The 20,853-nt window shown below is 45.1% G+C and overlaps 1 protein-coding gene across 4 annotated transcripts in view; it reads left to right on the top strand.

The window, feature by feature from the left end:
• The window catches only part of LOC308387844 (uncharacterized protein), a 113,214-nt gene that overhangs the window by 22,380 nt on the left and 69,981 nt on the right, over nt 1-20,853 (top strand). For 3 of the 4 annotated variants that reach the window (XM_080868151.1, XM_080868149.1, XM_080868152.1), the window contains 3 exons: nt 459-503; nt 18,574-18,627; nt 20,473-20,508. In XM_080868151.1, the coding sequence (XP_080724277.1) occupies nt 459-503; nt 18,574-18,627; nt 20,473-20,508 (135 nt within the window). The remainder of the gene's footprint in view (nt 1-458; nt 504-18,573; nt 18,628-20,472; nt 20,509-20,853) is intronic. The other variant, XM_080868150.1, reaches the window with a different exon arrangement.

Below are 20,853 nucleotides of genomic sequence, written 5' to 3'. Positions count from 1 at the left end.
TTCAGTATTTAACTTTATTCCTTTTTTTTGCCTGTTTGTATTCATGTGAGTGTATTAACATCCACACAATAACTCCAGAGCAGCACATGATAAATATCATACACCACCCAGTGCATCTGTACAGTGGTGTAATTAGTGTGGCGTCCCTTGGGGAAGGAGAGGGGTGGACCTTATACTTACATTTTTATAGGGATAAATGAAAGCACTATAACTCTTTAATGATTTAATTAAAAGTATTTGTGGACTAATGTGTTCCCTAGCTTATGCAATAAATGTCTCATCAGCCACTTATGAAACACTAAAAACTTTTAAAAGCTAACATCTTTTTTGAGCCTCCATGTGTCTCCTTAACCCTACTTTAGCACTGCTGGGTGTCAGAGTGGGGGAAAAAAAGATGAAAGCATAAACTTTTCAAGGGTCTTTTCTGCACCTTTTAACTTTCAGTCTTGTCATTGCAGGGGGAACTTGGATCAGAAGGGCAAAAGGGAATCGATGGAGAGAAAGTAAGTACCACTATCTTCAGCAGACATATATTCCATACCTAGCACATCAACCAGGTCTGGTTTCGTCAGGGAATCAATTCTTATAGGCTTTTCATTTTCTGTGTGATGACCTGGGGGTAGGAGCGCAGCAGAGTTTTTCTGTGTGGCTGTTTTCAGGTGCTTGTCATATCTGAAGCAGAGCAAGGAGTGCTCTAGCCGACATTGTCCTTCTGCAGTGAAATTAATTGATATGCTGCCATAGGCTTGACATACTAATGGACTAAACTCATTTCCCAAATTACTGTAAGCCCTTTCTGTGTCATTTTAGGTTACATTTTATTGCATGCTCTTAAATCTGGCTGCAGTGATTAGACTAATGTATGTAATATACACTCTGATAAGGCGCACTATTAAATGATAATTGTTTTGAATACATATCCATTCGAAAGAAACAACAACAGCACCACTTAGATCTTATTAAGCGTTTTTAGCCACAAGCAAATCTGTTTTCCTTCCTTTAAAGCATAAATTAAATGAAAGCGTGTTTTTTTTCCCTTTTTTTTTCTCTCGCTTTGTTGTTTTTTGCTATACTGCTTTTGTTTTCTCACATAGCACAATCTCAGTAGATGTACTGAAAGCTGTGCAGATGGTCAGTTTAAAGTAGCTTAATAAAGGGACTTCTTTTCATCACCATCTCCCACTTGAGTCAACAAACAGCTGCCACAGAAATCAGCCTCCCTGCAGGCTGCGGACCCGTGATCTGCCATATAACAGAGAGAGAAAGTGGATAAAAAAAACAAAAACGGATAAACATGAGTGTGCGCAGCCAAAAGAGTATTTACTGATTTAATCCAGTAGAATTACCTCCCTGTTTCTTGTAAGTTCTCAGACTGTCAGACACCGATGCGATGGTGCACGCTGCTCCTGATTTAAGGAGAAAAACACAGTGTTGTGTGGTTGGATGCCATACAGTAAACCTGAAAAAAAACCATCTACTGTTTATATTATTTCCTAAGAAATTTTTAAAGAAGTGGTTCAAATAGGAAGGATTGGCTTTGACGAGATAGTCTGTTTTGTCCCTTTTGGAACTGACATCGCTATCGGCTGTTTGAAAAGTGCAGTGAGCTGCTACATTGACAGGATTGGACCAAGGGTCTGCTGAGAGGCGATCCTGCTCCCCTCTGCTCGCTCTTTCTCTGGGTGGCAGGCGTCATTGTTAGTGGTGCTCAGTCATAAACTACTCTGCCACTAGTTTGGTGTGAGGATATATGTTTTCCTAGAGAAGTGACTTGTTTTGATCTTTGTGCATCCCTAGGCTCCGGGGCTTTCTTCGGTCATGCTCAAATGGCTTTTCATGCGTGTGCTGAAGGGATTTATTATACTGTGCCCTACTTCCTTGAGTGATTTGAAACAAAGAAAAAGTTGAGAAATTGAGGTCCTATTTGTGAAGCATTGCTTCTAGCAGGCGTGTTGGTCCAGCATTTCAGATGCCCATTATAGATAATAACGTATGGATCCTGGACGTGCTTAGCCTAGCTTAGCTTGAAGACAGCTGTTCTAGCTAAATCAAAAGTGAAAAAGAAGATACGAGTCCGACCTGCTGTATCTTGTTATCTGGCAAGCTTGCCGCTAGTACATCCAAGAGGCACCTGGGGTTTGCCTTTGAGCTGAGGTCCGTAAACATGTTTTGGACCTGTCTTTGTAGAAAATCACAGAAATGACACTGACATCTATCTTTTCATCTGATGCTGGGAGAGGAAAACAAGTCTATTTTCCCAAAATGTCAGCGCGTTCCTTAGAGAACAGCAAATTTCTGGAGTGTATAGAGAACTTATTCTGCAGTGGATACAGCTTTAAATCAAGCCAAATGCCTTGAGTATTTATTTTTAATTAAGTGATAACAGTTTTATTTACTAAATTGCTTTTTTTCTGCCCCACTTTACTTAAACTTACAAATTTGTGCTAGAAAGCTAGGATCTCGATTCCTTGCACAAGAAATTTTGGGGCACTGCTGTAGCCACATCCTTTAACATACTATATCATCACCCTTGAAACGACATTTCTTCCTCCTGCACCACCAGCTGACGAGCAGTTGTTTTAAGCTGAGATTTTTACCAATTCAATCGGCGTGCTCTGAAATGGCTACTAGCTCATCATCTGTAATTATTGCAGCATAGATAACAACAGAATAAGCTTTCAAACTTGGTGCTGAAGACAGCAGTGAGTGACACTGAACCAGAATAGCAATGCTGAGTGTCATTAAAGCAAGACAATAAGCTGGGAGACTCCAATGCTCTACATGACATGCAGTCATGCGATAATTTCTTCAAATACACACAAGTTTCAGCCATTCATCAACGTCAACACAATGGATTATGTTTCCAGTATGTATCCTTCTAGAAAGAGAATAAATTATGGTACGAATCAAGCTTTCATTATTTGTTTTCTTAGATCAAACTAAGATGGCGGCGCACACAGTTGCAGCAGCTCGATGTACCACTGGTCAGTGTGGTGTTTGGTTATTGTAACGATGGTTAAGTGTTACTGGACAGTGACATGTTGGTTTTCTCTGCACACTGTTGTTGTTCCTTTAAGATTCATGTTTGGTTGGGCTGCAGGAAGTAGTGAGGGTGGTGTACAGGAAGGGGTGGGGGGACCTGGTTGTTCTGTGTGTGTGCCAGGCTGAAGAGAGGTGTAGTTCGAGAGCGCTTCCCCCTGAGTTAACAACCCGCTGGCTTATGTGCCGAATAAACGGACAAACTGAGACCCCAACCGTCTGGTTCTTGTGAACGTTACATTGGTGTCAGAAGTGAAGAAAGAAAAAAGAACCCCAGAACGCCCGAGACCCTGTTGCCGGCGACGCTTGCCGTTACGAGACGAGGATGTTGCCGGGCAGGATTAAGAAGGAGACGGAGGAGAGGGAGGTTCGTCCGCGCTCGCCCGCCCATGGAGTGAGGGAAACGGCGCTGCGGCTGTATGCAGAGGCTGGATTTTCTCCAGGTTTGACTAGGCTCGGGAACTGTTCGCACAGCGGCCGCGATTCCGGCGGGAAGGAGTTGACCTCGCTTGGCGCGCCGTCACGTGATGTAAACAAACATGGCGGCGCCCAGCAAGCTGCAGCGAATATAAAAACGCCTAAGTTCAGCGGCAAGACGCCATGGGAAGTGTTTATCGCACAGTTCGAGCTGTTAGCTGTTGCAGCTGGCTGGTCTGAGGAACATAAAGCTCTCCAATTGGCTTTGTGCCTGTGTGAGGATGCAGCTGCATGCCTGCTGCTGCTGACCGAGGAGCAGAGGGGAGATTATAATGCTCTGGTCGGAGCACTTCAGAGGCGCTTCGGGCAGTATAACCAACCAGTGCTGCTGAGGTCGGAGTTCCACAACAGACGCAGATTGCCAGGTGAGCCCCTCCGCATTTTGGCCCATGAAGTCGAGTGCCTTTGCCGGAGGGCGTATGACAGCATGCCACCATCAGTGCAGGCGGAGTTAGCTCGGGACCAGTTCCTGCAGGCCCTGAGCCCTAAAGAGCTCCGCATGCAAACTCAGCTTGCTCGGCCGGCCACACTCAGTGCAGCCCTGGAGCTAGCGTTGGAGAGGGAGATGCTTGCAGGATCCTCTGGGGGCGCTGACGACGCACACGTGGTGAGGGCTGTGTCAGCACCTGTGGAACAGATGGAGACGCCAGCGGGCCTGTGCAGTTTGGTGCAGACAGCTTCGCTGCAGTCGCCTTCCCCTCGGGCTGGCCCACACCGCCGACCTCAGAGCTGCTGGGGATGTGGACAAGTCGGACACCTCATCAGGCAGTGCCCCAAGCTTGCAGCGGTTCAGGGAAACGCCCACGGGCCCGTGTAGGCGGGAGTACACGGGCCTGGGAGAACGACATCCCCACACCACCGCCACCTCCACCCGGTGCGGCCATCACTGTGGGCTGGACCCAGGTTGGCGGCTTTTGCCATGTTCCAGTGACGATTGCGGGGGTGTCCTGTACGGCCCTGCTGGACACGGGATCCAATGCAACGCTGGTCCGACCCGATATTGTCCCAACCGGAGCTGCTGTACAACCGACTAACGTGCAACTTAAGACTGTGACCGGTGATCTGGCCCCAATGAGAGGGAAGGGAGTGTTCCAGTTCAAGGTGGGGGACCTCGGTGTGTCTTATGCTGCCTGGGTGGCTGACGTGCAGGACGCCTGCATCCTTGGGCTGGATTTTTTACGAGCCATTGGTGGTGTACTGGACTTAGGCAAAGGCCTCCTCGTACTCCCTGATGGGAAGAAGGTGCCGCTTATTCCTCCCCCGGTCTGCACAGCATCTGCCGCGGCGTCCACCTCCACCGCAGAGACCCCTGCAGACCCGCCAGCAGAACAGCGAGCGGAGGAGGAGGAGGAGGAGAGGCTCTCAGCAGTGAGGAGTATCTGGTCAAAGAACTGTGAGGGGCTGACTCCACAGCAGCAAGAGAGTCTATGGCAGGTACTAAAAGAGTTTAGTGACATTTTTGCCCTGAAAGAAAGTGATGTTGGCTTGACACACTTGGTAGAGCACGTCATTGAGACCGGGGATGCCCAGCCTATTAAAGTGCGCCCCCGCCGCCTGCCCCTGGCTCATCAGGAGGCTGCAGACAGGGAGCTGTGTGAAATGATGAAGGCGGGCATCATAGAACCATCTGATAGCCCGTGGGCCTCCGCGGTGGTGATGGTGCCTAAGAAAAAAAGTCCTAGGATGCGTTTCTGTGTGGACTACAGACCACTCAACAAAGTGACGAAGAAAGACTCTTACCCCCTTCCCAGGATTGATGAGTCCCTCGACTTAGTAGCCGGGTCCTCCTGGTTTTCCACCCTGGACCTGCGGAGTGGCTACTGGCAGGTGCCACTGTCCCCGGAATCCAGACCGAAGACAGCCTTCTGCACTAACAGGGGACTATGGCAGTTCAAAGTCCTGAGTTTTGGCCTTTGCAACGCTCCTGCGACCTTCGAGAGGCTCATGGACAGTGTGCTGGCTGGCGTCCCACGGCAACGGTGTCTGGTTTACCTGGATGATCTTCTAGTGCACGGGAGCTCCTTTGATGCTGCCCTGGATGCCCTGAGACAAGTGTTGGAGAGGGTGGCGGCTGCAGGCCTGAAGCTGCATCCCGACAAGTGCCACTTCATGAGGAGGGAGGTGGAGTTTCTGGGCCACAAGCTGGGTCGTGAGGGCATCAGCACTTTGGAGGAAAAAATTCACACCATTACCGAGTGGCCCACACCAGCAGACCAGAAACAGCTCAAAAGCTTCCTAGGACTGGCGTCTTATTACAGGAGGTTTGTGAAGGGCTTTTCCTCCATAGCTGCACCACTCTTCCACCTGCTGCAGAAGGACCGTGACTTCATCTGGACCCAGGACTGTCAGCAGGCGTTCGACACCCTCCGCAGATCGCTGACAGAGTCCCCAGTCCTTGCCCCCCCTGACCCCGCCCTGCCTTTTGTCCTGGACACTGACGCAAGTAATGTGGGGCTGGGAGCGGTGTTGTCGCAGGTTGGACCGGAAGGGGAGAAGGTGGTGGCGTACTTCAGCCGGGTCCTGAACAGGAGCGAGCGGCGCTACTGTGTCACACGACGAGAGCTGTTGGCTGTGGTGGCGGGGGTGAGACACTTTAAGTACTACCTGTGCGGCACAGCATTTGTTGTCAGAACTGATCATGCTGCCCTTCAGTGGCTGATGTCTTTCAGGGAGCCAGAGGGACAGGTGGCTCGCTGGCTGGAGGAGCTCCAAGCCTTCAATTTCACCGTGGAGCACAGAGCAGGGACGCACCATTCTAACGCAGACGCCCTCTCTCGCCGCCCATGTGCTGCAGCTGGCTGCCGTTACTGTGAGAAGCGAGAGGAAATAGAGCGGGAACTCACGACAATAGACGGAGCAGCACAGCTCGCCTGCAGGGTTCTTCTGGTGGTGGATGCAGCGGAGTGGAGGGCACGGCAGGAACAAGACACAGACCTGCTGCCGGTCCTGCAGTGGCTGGAGAAGGGGGAGCAACCCCTTTGGGATGAGGTCACTGGGTTTTCCATCTGTACCAGGGGGCTGTGGGCCAAGTTTGCAGCTCTCAGGCTGAAGGAGGGGGTGTTGGAGCGTGCCTGGAAGGATCCTGCCACGGGGGAGGAGAGGTGGCAGGTTGTGGTGCCAAGGTCGCTGAGGTCAGCTGTGCTGGGAGCCTGCCATGGGAGCACTGGCTCTGGCCACTTTGGGGTCTCCAAGACTCTTCGCCGCCTCCGCCAGGGCTATTACTGGGGTCAACAGCGGAGGGATGTGGAGGACTTTTGCCGCAGCTGTGATGCATGTTCCTCACACAAAGGGCCACAAGACCAGTCCCGGGCTCAGCTTCAGCAGCAACCAGCAGGAGCCCCAATGGAGCGAGTAGCTGTGGACGTCATGGGCCCATTTCCTCGCACAGACAGAGGAAACCGCTATGTTCTTGTGGCCATGGACTATTTTACCAAGTGGCCGGAAGCATACGCCATCCCAGATCAGGAGGCTGAGACGGTCGCTGATGTATTAGTGGAGGGGATGTTCAGCCGCTTTGGAACAGCAGAGACCCTCCACAGTGACCAGGGGCGTAACTTTGAGTCCAAGGTATTTGCTGCCATGTGTGAACGCCTTGGGACTAAGAAAACCCGCACCACCTCACTTCACCCCCAAAGCGATGGGCTGGTGGAAAGGTTTAACAGGACGCTGGCCCAGCAGCTAGCCATCCTTACCTCAGAACACCAACGGGACTGGGATTACCATCTTCCCCTTACCCTCATGGCCTACAGGTCGGCAGTGCAGGACTCCACCCAATGTACGCCTGCCCTGCTCATGTTAGGGAGAGAGCTGAGAACTCCTGCAGAGTTGGCTTTTGGGAAACCCCCGGACGCGCCAGAGGCACCACCGGGCCGGGACTACGCAAGGAAGCTGCAGGACCGGCTGGATTCTGCACATTCCTACGCCCGAGAGCAGCTGGCGAAGGCAGGCCTGCGCCAAAAGAGGAATTACGACATCACCACTAAAGGGAGGCACTTCCGTGCTGGGGAGCTGGTGTGGGTCTACAGCCCAAAGAGGAAGAAGGGACGGTGTCCTAAACTGGATAGCAGCTGGGTGGGGCCTTGCAGCGTCCTAGAGCGAGTGGGGGAGGTTGTTTACAGGGTGCAGTTGCCTCCTAGGGGGAGGATAGTAGCGCTGCACAGAGACCGGATGGCCCCCTACAGAGGACAGTCCCTCCCCTCCTTTCCAGAGGGACGTGTACAGAGCGTCCATGACCCTGCTCAGAGGGGCCCCCGACTGGGGCTGCGTTCCCCCCCCTCGGACTCTTCACCCCAAAGCCCCGAAGCTCCGCGTCCTCCTCAGGGGGCTCAGGAGGTCAAGGAGGGAACGTAGGCTACCGCCCCGCCTCAGAGACTGTGTCGTTCCCTCGGGGACGAGGAACTTATTGCTGGGGGGGCAGTGTAACGATGGTTAAGTGTTACTGGACAGTGACATGTTGGTTTTCTCTGCACACTGTTGTTGTTCCTTTAAGATTCATGTTTGGTTGGGCTGCAGGAAGTAGTGAGGGTGGTGTACAGGAAGGGGTGGGGGGACCTGGTTGTTCTGTGTGTGTGCCAGGCTGAAGAGAGGTGTAGTTCGAGAGCGCTTCCCCCTGAGTTAACAACCCGCTGGCTTATGTGCCGAATAAACGGACAAACTGAGACCCCAACCGTCTGGTTCTTGTGAACGTTACATTATCTTTGTACGTTTTGTGTTTTGTTTTGTGCGCGATCAGTCAAGCGAATAACATCTTCAGCAGACATGATCTTCTTAAGATCGGAGTGAGTTACCGTGTGAGCGTGACCATGGAATTTATCCACTCACACAAAATACCAGAGGAAGTAGCGAGGAGACCGGGCGCTCCTTGGATTACTATTCCGGCGGGAGGGAGACGCAGACGGCGACGAGAGAGAAGGAGGAAGCGAGGCTGCCGGGCTGGCGTGCTAACCAGGCTAAGGAGGAAGCCTTTCAAACCACTGCTCCCGAGTTTATATCTCTCGAATGTCAGATCCTTGGCGAACAAGATGGACGAACTAAGGTTACAAATAACAACGGACAATCACATCAAAAACTCATGTATTCTTCTAATCACTGAGTCCTGGCTGCATCAGTCCATCCCGGACTCTGCTATTGAGCTAGCAGGCTACACCGCACAGCGCCAGGATAGAACAAACAATTCCGGTAAGAGAAAAGGAGGGGGAATCTGTATATACGTGAATAACAGCTGGTGTACAAACACAGTGATCATAGACCGTCACTGTTCTCCGGACATAGAATATCTGACTGTCAAATGCAGGCCCATCTATCTTCCACGGGAGTTCACTGTTGTGGTAATAACAACTGTTTACATACCGCCAGATGCAAATACTAACGTGGCACTAGCGCTTTTGCACACGAACATCAACAATAAACTCAATAAATACCCTGACGCAGTGCACATTATAGCGGGTGATTTTAATCAGGTGGATTTAAAAACAGCTATCCCTAATTTCCACCAGCATGTGAAGTGTGCCACGAGAGGGGCTAACACCTTAGATAAAGTCTATTCCAACATCAAGAAGGGCTACAGGGCAAGACCCTTACCACATCTGGGCCAATCTGACCATTTATCCCTGCTCCTAATTCCTGCATATGCCCCAATCAGGAAAACTGCGTCGACCATCACTAAAACTATAACAACATGGCCAGAGGGCGCTTCTCAACAGCTACAGGACTGCTTTGACAGAACCAACTGGAATATCTTCCAACATCAAGACCTGGAAATGTTCACAAACAGTGTCCTCTGTTACATCAAACACTGTATAGACACTGTCACAGTAGACAAGCAGATCCGGGTTTACACCAACCAAAAGCCATGGATGACCCGGGAAGTCCAGCAGCTGTTAAAAGAGAGGAACAGCGCCTTCAGGTCCGGAAGCAGGGAGAGCTACAGCAGGGCTAGAGCCAACCTGAAAAAAGGCATTAAGAAGGCCAAGGCGGACTATAGGAAGAAGATCGAGAACCACCTAGAGAGTAAGAACAGCCGGCTGGTGTGGCAGGGTGTCCAGCAGCTGACAAACTACAAGTCCAAATCAGGTATGGCTGAAGGTGACCCAGCATTGGCGGAGGAGCTGAACATCTTCTTCACACGCTTTGAGGTCACTGCACCCTATGCCTCAGAGGAACAGCTACACCATACAGCCCACAGCAGCAGTACCATCATCACTCTGGAGGAGCATGAAGTGAGGCGCACCCTGCGGGCTGTTAACCCGAGGAAGGCAGCCGGCCCAGATGGCGTACCAGGACGTGTGCTGAGAGACTGCGCAGACCAGCTTGCCTATATTTTCACCAGGATTTTTAACCAATCCCTTGAACAGTCAAACGTCCCACCCTGCCTCAAGACCTCCACCATAATACCCTTGCCCAAGAAATCTCATATCTCTAGCCTAAATGACTATAGACCAGTGGCACTAACCCCGGTGGTGATGAAGTGCTTTGAGAAACTTGTGCGTTACCACATTACAGCAGCCCTACCCAGCAGCCTTGACCCACACCAGTTTGCCTACAGAGCAAACCGATCGACAGAGGACGCCATAGCAACAGCACTCAATGTAGCATTAACACATCTGGAGAGGCAAGGAAGCTATGTGCGTATGCTCTTTGTGGATTATAGCTCGGCATTTAACACCATTCTTCCATACAAACTGGACGCCAAGCTAAAAGACCTAGGGCTTCCTCACAGCACCTGTAAGTGGATCAATAGCTTCCTCACCGACCGCAGACAGAGAGTGAGAGTGGGACGTTACACATCTCCAGCCCTAAATCTAAGCACTGGGTCGCCACAGGGCTGCGTGCTTAGTCCACTGCTCTACTCGCTTTATACACACGACTGCACCCCCGCCCACCAGAGCAACGCCATTGTAAAGTTCGCAGATGACACTACTGTGGTGGGGCTCATATCTGGGGGAGATGAGTCTGCCTACAGAGATGAGGTGGAGCGGCTGTCTTCATGGTGCAAGGATAACAACCTTCTCCTAAACACGAAAAAGACCAAAGAACTCATAATTGACTACAGAAGACACAAGACAGAAATCCAACCACTAATCATCAGCGACGACTGTGTGGAGAGGGTGGCAGACTTCCGCTTCTTGGGAGTCAGCATAGAGGGAAACCTATCCTGGAGTGTGAATACCTCTGAGCTACTGAAAAAGACACAACAGAGACTGTACTTTCTGAGAGTGCTTAGGAAGAACAACATCACACAGAGACTGCTGGTGTCTTTCTACAGAGCCTCCATCGAAAGCATACTAACGTACTGCATAGGCATATGGTACGCTAGCTGCACAGTGGCTCAGAGGAAAGCACTCCAGGGAGTAATCAACGCTGCCCAAAGGACAATCGGCTGCCCTCTCCTCAAACTGAAAGACCTACACAGTTCCCGCTGCCTCAAAAGAGCCCATAACATCATAAAGGACACCTCACACCCTGGACACTCCATGTTCGAACTGCTGCCTTCAGGTAAACGGTATAGAACAACATACACAAGGACTAACAGACTCAAACACAGTTTCTACCCAATTGCAATATCATGTCTCAATGCTACTAAAAGCAGATGACTTTCATTGCCCCTGTTGTCATTTGTGCCCTTGATGTTGGAATGCTTTCAGACATGTTTTGTTGGATGCGCTAACAAATTGACTGAGTGATTGATTGTTTGAGTGATATATCAACTAGGTCGTATGTTGAGTGTCTGTATGGGGCCTTAGGCCTGGATTGCTTGGGTGTATCTACGGTATGAGTATACTGTATTTTATATGTATTTCTATCTTTTATATCCTATCATTATAGTTTTTAAGTATTTAATTATAGTTTTTAAGTATTTATCTTTTGTGATGTTGCACTGACCAGAGACATCTTTCAATTTCATTGTACCTGTGACAATGACAATAAAGAATATTCATTCATTCATTCATTCATATTCATTCATTCATTCATTCATTCATTTGTTTGTCCCTTTTTTCCCACAGCTATGCTTTCTCTGTGAGTCATTTGACTTCTTGATCTAACATTTGCATTCGATTTCGAATAATATGATGGCAGGACACTGTAGACAAATAGATGGGATTTAAACTAGCCCCATGTCTCATCAGTGTGCAGCGAGCATTACAGGATTAAAAACCAGTATCCCCAGTGTCAGGTGATAGGATGAAGCTGAGCCTCATCGACTAAATAAATCTGCAATAAAGCTGGGCCGTCTTTCCAGTTAATCACTTACAGAAATTAGTGCTAAGAGACTCGAAAGTCCTAAAATCGTCATTTGTAGCGAATAAACAGCCCCTAGCAGGAGAAATAAATACTGTCCTTAGTATTGTAATGTCACTTTAAATGAATATACTGTAATTATTGTTTCTGCTTATTTAGAAGGTAAGAAGCAGGGAGCACGGCAAACACACTCCCTGCTTAATAACAACAACGCAGAAAATGTTGTCTGTTTAATGTAAATAAATTAAAAGCTGTCTATGGTGCACAAATGTATTTGATGATTTCAGTTAACCTATTTACTCTGACCACTCCTGTGACTTCATCACCTGATCTGTCCTTTTACTGCAATTAGCTCATATCCCATTTTTAAAGCTGGTGTGTTATTTAAAGCTAGAGTAGACACCCGAGAAGCCGGAATTCTGTGTATGAGCATGTGCTCCGGTATCATTTTGCAGATACACCTCCTATGGGATGGGACGTGTTACTTTGTGGGTAATTCAAGTTACATTCGTGGAGACAGGATGTTCAGCTGAAGAGTGAAGTGTCATAGGAAAAAACAAGGGACTAGTCACACCGATGAAACATGATATCCCTTGTTCTAGATGATCTGTGACAGTGTAGTCTAATATCCTCGCACTACGAGCCATTGTTTGGGTTTCCTGGGTAAATTGTATTTATTCAGAAAGTGCAGAAGCTGTCAGTGCTACAGCCCGATGCCAGTGTGATTAGTCTTATATCAGAATGTACGGGGTAGTGCATTGCTGAGCAAAGGGAAAGTCACAAAAGGCATTTCCTTCTGTAACCTCCATGGCATTTGTACACCAGCACTCAAGATATCTATGTTACTTACAGATCCTGTTCCATGGAGCTTTAAAGGCCTGTCATTCGGTGTAACAGCATTTCCCCACCATAGCATTCAGAATACTTACTATAGTTTTTAATTTAGCCTTCACTCAATAAGGCCAAACCTTGTTTGTGATGATTAAGTTGTTTACAGTAGTTAGAACTTGCAATCATTCTCCTGCTTCTTAGACAAGGGCACCGACCTGCAGCTGCTCTAGTTGGTAAAAGGTAAAAGTAAACACAATTAGACCGCATTTGTTCATCCCTACTTCTCTGGCTCTGTTTATTTGCTTGCTTTAGTTGTCTTGTGCTGGGGAGTTGCCAGATTGTCTTGTCTCCGCTACCTGAGCGAAGAGACACAGTGGTGTGTGTAATTAGCAGGCAAGTGTACACAGCTCCCCACAGTGTTCTGACCTCGTGCTGCAGGAACAACTGCCACACAGTCAGCACCAACTTATTCCCAGCCCCTTCTGCCTCCTTTATCCTCCCCTGTAAATGCAACAAAGCCCCAAGCTTGCAACAGAAGCTAACAATATATCCGGCCCCTGTCTGCATCTCGCTCTTTGTCATCGTGCACCTAAATTAAGCCTATGGGCTCACGACTGAGTCCATTAGATAGAGACAAAGCCTCTTAACCATGCTGTAGTGTAGCAGGAAGGATAATAAAAAAGAAATAAAAATGCACTTTTTTAGATGCTCTCTCTTCAGGTAGCATTTTAGCAATTTAGCAACGGTCAGCCGAGATTATTTTAAACAGCATTATTTCAGAACAATCGCTAAAGCACCGCTTCTTTAACGCCTACATTCATTGATTTGCATTTTGATTAATTGTTTGCTTTTGACTTAGTATCTTATCCATTCCTTGAAATAAATTAAGAACGGGCTTGTTCTTAGGAATCACTTTACATATTGTTGGAGATATTTCATGTAATTACTGTGTACATGAATGGCTCAAACTGCACATTGACTTATAATGAAAAAATATAGGTGTATGGATTCAAATGGTAGTATAGTGTATTTGTTTTTCCTTTTAACCACTTTTGTGCTGAATCTGATTTGACCATTTTTCTATTAACAAACGTATGTATTGTGTCTGACATTTAACTTACTCAGAGGGCATTCTGGGATAGCTTTACACCCTGACAACTGTGTAAAACTGGTAGGTTTCAAATGTACAGTGTTTGCAACAGTAACAACATCAACACCAAAAAAAAAAAAAAGATTTTGGCTGAATGGAAAAAGTGGTTCCATCTATTTTTATGAAAGAGATTATTTAAAATAGTTGATCTGAACTTCTGATATCCTAAAGGAGATAGTGGAATTAAGTGAAACCTTTTTCTATTAACTCTTAATGGTTATCAAACCAGTGTGTTACAAAAATATTAGTACTGTTTCTAAAAAATCAAAAAGTAGCTTTACTACAACATAAAAATATGATATTATATATGTAGATTTTTTTTTTTGCATTTCTTTGTATTTCGTTTTCCTGTTTTGCTCAGCAATTTTCTTGTACATTTAACTGAGATCCTCCTTATTGGCACCAAATCCAAACTTTTGAAGGCGAACCATTTCTCACTCACCATCGATAACTCCACAGTTTTCCCTTCTCCTCAGGTTAAGAGCCTTGGTGTCATCCTAGACAGTTCACTTTCCTATAAATCTCACATCAATAATCTCACCCGTTCTGCCTACTTCCATCTACGTAACATTAACAGATTGCTTCCTTCTCTTTCCACCCAGTCTACGTCCATTCTTGTCCACAGCCTTGTTACCTCCCGTATTGACTACTGCAATTCTCTTCTGCGTGGTCTCCCCCAAAAATCCCTCCATAAGCTTCAACTGGTTCAGAACTCTGCTGCTCGCATTATCACCAGAACCCCCTCCTACCAGCACATCACCCCTGTTCTTCAGGAACTTCACTGGCTCCCTGTGAAATTCCGGATAATATTCAAACTTCTTCTGCTCACCTTCAAGGCCATTCATAACCTCGCTCCTCCTTACCTTTCTGACCTGTTAACCACTACCTTCCTTCCGCCTCACCACCATGGGAAGCAGAGCTGTCAGCTGCTCTGCTCCCAGGCTGTGGAACTCTCTGCCCCCAGAAATAAGAAACATTGGTTCTCTCCCCCAGTTTAAATCCCAACTCAAAACTCATCTGTTCAAATCTGCATATTCACTGTGAATCCACTGTTTGTTAATTTTATCTTGTGCTTCTGTTTTATTGTTCTTATTCTGCCATTGTTTTACTAAGTGTTTTATCCTATTGTAAAGTGTCCTTGGGTGACTTGAAAGGCGCTCATAAATAAAATTTATTATTATTATTATTATTAAAGCACCAGGTGCTGATGCTATAGTTTGAAATCCACAAGGTCACATTATGGCTATTTAATACCAAAGCTTTAGTCAACAGGCTCAAAGTACAGTTCTGAATTGTACTTTGATTGTCTGCAGGGAAATGTAAAAACAAGAAAAAAGCTTATTAACTGGTAAATTTTTTCCCATCTTTTCATTTTTGTACATCTGTGAAAAATGCTTAACGAAAAATTTGCAAGGCTGCCAAAAACGTCATCCAAAAAAATATGAAGGCTTACTTTTTAATTGCTCTGGTTGTTCTCCAGATGATGTGTAGGCCTGCAGTGCATATCTTATGAACCTTTATAGGTCAGAACAATTGCACAGATGTGCCAAGTTTTCGATCAAGCAAATTTATATTCTAAGCCAATGTGTCTTTTACTACAGTGTGTATTTTTAGTATTTGGAAGAATTAAGACATTCTAACTTTTTTCTGTAAAGCTACTTTGTTAAGTTTTTTAATTAAAATATTTACCAGAAGGAAACCTTTTTGTAGCTCGCAGATTGGCTATGGCAGTTGCAGAGCTTAGTTTGACTGTGTGAATGACTATAATTTAAAATAAGGTGGGAGAGTGACTTGTGGGCTGACTCAATTTTTGTTTGACCTGAATTTTTGACAAGAACATGTGGTGCCCCTGAAAAATAGCTCACCACTTTACAGAAGCTTATTACACTTGTATTATTCGGTTTGAATTATGGCAGTTCCCTGTCAGCTCTTTAGTAAACACATTGTTTTGTGTCTACAATTGGGGAAAAAAGTGCAGCAGAAGGCCACAGTTCCTATTAAAAGCCTTCAAATTTTCCCCTTTTATTGTAAAGAAATTCTCAAATCCTGAAAAGTTCAGAATGAATGAATCGTCTATTCATGTGAACAGCTTGACACGAATATAAGATTACAAAGAAATCCTGCTGTTTTATTAATACTGAATTAAAGAAATGCATCAGCATCACTCCCTGGTTTAATGATGTTATATATTTGAGAAATTGAAGTCAGACGACCCAAATGCAGGACTCATAGGCAGAAGCGGACCTCAAGTGGAAGGCAATTCTTTATTGCAGCTGGTGAAGTTAGAAACATAAATCTAAAACGGAGGCAAAACTGAGTTGAAAATCCCAAGAAATCTAGGAAGCTCAGCGGGGAGACAGACAGGCAACTACACAGTACGGCGTGACAAGGAAGAAGTGAAAGATACTGCTATTTATACAAGAATTACTGAGGGGACTGGAAACATCTGGGAAACAAGAAAAAGGTGACAGCAGTCAAGACAAAGACACCGGGGACAGAGTAAATCTAAACAAATGACACAAGAAACAAGTCACTATCAGGAATGCAAAACGAAAAACATCATAACAGAACAAAATGCTGATAGCTAAAATGCTATACTAATACCAGAAAAATAGATTGTAAACTAGGAAAATGTTCAAAATTCTACAATTAGTGAACCCAGAACTAGCTGAGAATATAGACAAACCAATCTCAAAGAAAACCTAAATTACAAAACTTAAAACCCTGGAATTTTATTTTGTGTGGTGTGGCATGCCATGGGTAAGATCATTATGAAGCCTGTGAAACTGATGATTATTTAGACTTCTGACTGACATGCTACATCATTATATGACGTAACATGCAATCCATTGCTATCTTGTGTCAGTGTAGTGGAAAGCTTTGGATCCTTCATTTCAATTCAAAATGAAAAAGTCGAACAAATAGTCTGTGACACTGTCATAAAAGATGCCAATATATGGGTCTTATTCAATTTAAATGTACAAATGTATTGGAAATGGCAGGAGTAAGTAATATGTTTCTATAACTTTGTGAGTGAGGGTTGAGTCTGAGTCTGAAGGTTAGGAGCAATCCTCTATGGGAATGAAGAGGAGGGCGATAACATTTTGTTAGAGAGCTTGCTAATGATCTTTTAATAGTGGCTTACAGGAATGAGCAGTGTGGGATTGACAAAACAGTCTCAGTCAATCTTCAACTTCAGACAACTGAATAGAAAATTGCCCGTAGCTATAATGTCCTGCGCTCATATAGATTTAAGCTGTATGGAGGAGTGATAACAAATGGCTGATAATTAGAATGAAGCACAGCTATACTAAAATATCTTTTGTTAGCTTACTGTTTCAGAGCCATGCAAACCGCAGCTCTAACATCTACTAACAACATTTGTCAGTGAGAAACCTGTAATGATTTCTAAATCGTCTTCTTTTGATAACAAACCCAGATTTAAACCTCAAAAACAAAAATGACCTCAACAAGAAGTTGTCAAATTGCAAATATTGTGTCGTGATGTGATGTTAGATATGTGCGTAAAATTTCCCAGTAACCCAAAAACACAGAGCTGTGAAAAGCAGCAATACCTGCCTAATGGTTCCTTTTCTAAAATAGCTGTTACAGATCACAATAACAAGAAAACATGTTTATATTACAAAAGGCGTTTCATTGTAATAAGTCCTCTCATATCGACAGAATCTGCAGTTGTTTTCATCCTCGTTATCAAATGAGCCTTGCGCTCCGATGCCCTTTAATTTCTGCCACAGCTCTGGTAATATTGAAGAGGGGAATTTGCTTCTGGATTCCCTTGTGTCAGATTGCCCCAGCAAAGCGGTTAGGCTGTTGATTTAAAGAAAGAACCGAGCTCACACATGTGCAACTATGAGACAGCTGTTCTATTATTGACAGTGCATGTGGGCTGAGGGACCACATAAATTGATGCAGCCTGATAAAATCACGTCGTTGTCATTTCACTGTTGGTGCAATTTAAAGCGAGGCTTCACTGTAGCTGTCGTTATCTTACAGAAAATAACTTTCCACCACTGTTAGCAAGGCGTCTACTTTCTGAATGGTGTGGCTGAAGACAAGGCTTGCAGGGAACAGGCAATGAATTTGTCTCTGGTAGCAAGACTTAATGTGATAAGGGTAGGTAATCATCCTCTCCAGATATATAATTCACTATTAATAGCCTATCTGACTCTAAATTTAACCATGACAAATTATTGTATTTCTGAGTCATTTTACAGCCCGCTCACGCTCCCCATCTTCCCTGCTCCCCCCTAACCTATTTCAAAGAGTTGGTGCTACTGGCCCAAATGTGTCACACCTAACAAGGCTCGCTGCAAATTTAGCCTGTCAATATGTGTCAAGCCTCATTCATCAACTATCACTCTTCATCTGAGCCGTCCTCGTACTTTCACAGTTCACCACCGAAAGGTTTGACTTTGCCCCGAGCTTGCATTGGTTCAATCCCACCCCCAGGTTCTTTGCTTTGAGGTTTAAAAGCAATGACAGTCACTGTCCTTGCTAAATGTAAGTGCAACAAGGGAACACAGAGGGAAGGAGCTGGGGGGGTAGAGACAGTGTAACCAGCTAATCATGAGCGTCTCCCCATAATTCAGCTACATTGAGTGTCCTGTGACTGACATCACCTGCTCTTTTCTCATTGACCAGTTGTGACAGGCATGAGAATCTCACATCTGCATGGTAGATTTGTTTTCTGAGTGTCAACATACTGACATACAGTAACACATCCGGGGTATTTTTCATTACTTTTTTTTTTTTAATTCCATAATTCTCATTAAAAGGAAAAATGAAGAAAAGATGTGTTGTATATTTTTTGTCCCCAGGGTTTGAAAGGTGACTCAGGGCCAGTTGGTCCAGTTGGTCCCAAAGGAACCAAAGTGAGTGAGTCTGCTGTACATGCTGGGCTGGAAAACATTAGAACAATAATCTTTTTCGTAGTTTGCTTTTCTGTCATCAGGGAATCTGCTTTACTTTCATGAGCTGCAGTCTCGATAATGTGGCTGTCCATCTGTTTGAAGTGCTGCTGTGAATTGCTACTCCAAACATGGCAAACTAAAGGATATTGTTATGGCTTTCATAACTTAGCAAGACCTTATTGATGGCCGTATAGAGTAGCTTTTATCCTGGCAGAGGGAAAATGGTCCACTCTCTCTATTTGTGGAGTATTTATATATTCAAAGTGATATATTTTTGTAATGGGCATGCCCAACAAATCCCTTTATCTTTCCCTTTCTAAACAGGTCTTTTCTGATACTGAAGCTTAGAGATGAAATGGGAAATGCATACCATTGCCTGCAGTTTGCTGGACTACTCATAGGAATAGTATTTGACATTAGGTTTTTAATTCTAGGAATACAATAGTTGCATAGGTATGCCCTGCACAGGTGGCTGTAGCTGGTTCCATAAGTCTGGGGTTTAAGACAAGAGTTTGATGCAAAACCTTGTTCTCATCAGTGACATGAATTAGATTAACTCTTGTAGTGATGTGGAAAATATTGGTCTTTTTAAACTTTTATTTTCATGCCACAGTGGGATTATTTCCCATATATGAGTTGGAATGTTTTTCCTATAATTAGTTGCCATATCTCTTGCTCTTTTATTTTTCTTCCCTTATTAGGGCTTTTTCCCCCTTTTTTCTCTCTCTCTTTGCTGTTGTTGTTGTTGCCTTTTGGTAGAACTCACCGCATAATTGTAGGTGCAATGCACTGTCTGCCAGCCTTGAAGTTATAATGAGGTCTGTGTGTTTCTGTGAAGACAACAGAGAATCACAGCGTATTTTATCCTGTTTTCCGGATGGGAGGGTGAGAGAGGGGGTGGAGAGAGCGTTTGTTTGTATGGAAGCTGACAGAGAGAGGCAGATTTGGAAGCATAAAGTAATGAGTCCCCTGAATATCCCATAGCAGGCATATTTTAGCTGTGACATTCATTTAGACAACAAAATGGATATGAACTACAAACACCTTCTTCTTCTTCTTCTTTTTTTTCCCCTTTCATGCACATCTGATAAAAGAATATTGGCAGCAGTAAAGTCATCTATTTCTCAGCTCAGTGCTTTATAAATGTTGGGACTGCTGTTAAGAGGGGGTAGGATGGCAGTAATAGTGAACAGTGATCTACAAGTTTTATCTTAAAAGACAAAAAAAACAAGACAGTCAGCAAAAAGGATGTGAGCTCATTGCTTACATTACATTATGTTGGCATCAAAAGGCGTTTTCTCCTTCCTTATATGACTTTTTGTGACCGCCTGTATGTAACAGTCAGCGAACAGTGTTATCATGCCTCCCCCTTGTTAATGCTGCAAAGCTCTCTCATGATGTAGTGTGCCTGCATTTGTTTTAAAGCCTGTCACATTTAATGGCCCACCTGCCAATGTGAAAGTCATCAGACATGCTTCATGTAAGGACATAGTGTAAATACCAGGTAATAGCCTTCTACCGTACATAGTGCTTATATTTGAATATACCTGCTATGAAATGTCATCTTACATGAGCTGACCTTCAGGGTTTTTTCTCACAAACATGATAGATGGCCTTTAGGTTTAATGATTATCAGTCAATAAAAGATTTTATAAATTTAGCTGAGTATGATAAAGAGTTAATGCTGCGCATTTTATTTATTTATTTATTTATTTATTTATTTATTTACTTACTTACTTACTTACTTACTTACTTACTTACTTACTTACTTATTTACTTATTTTTAATTATTGTCTTCTCTTACAGGGTGATACGGGTCTGCCTGGAACTCCAGGGCTGCCTGTAAGTTCACACTTCTTCATTTACATCTCATTATGCCATCTGTGTATGTGTGTGTGTGTTCAAATAAAGTGGTGATGTTAAAATGTACTTATGAGGGTATGAAATGAGATGCATGAAATGGCAAAACTGAGCTTTGTAAATACCACAGCCTTTTGGCAGGCTCTACACATAGTGTTAAAACATCTGGCCCACAGAGATGGAAAGTGGGGCACTCCGGTGAACGCTCTCTGTGTCACATTACCGTCGCCTGGGAATGGGTCAAACGAGGAGCAGATAGATAGGGCTCAGTGGGCGGTTTCACTGGAGCCAAAAAGGATAGGCATGAGCAGCCAGGCAGAGAAGAAT

The sequence above is a fragment of the Rhamphochromis sp. 'chilingali' genome (assembly GCF_963969265.1).
Source record: "Rhamphochromis sp. 'chilingali' genome assembly, chromosome: 20".
NCBI lineage: Eukaryota > Metazoa > Chordata > Actinopteri > Cichliformes > Cichlidae > Rhamphochromis > Rhamphochromis sp. 'chilingali'.
This window is presented reverse-complemented; position numbering and strand designations above follow the sequence as displayed.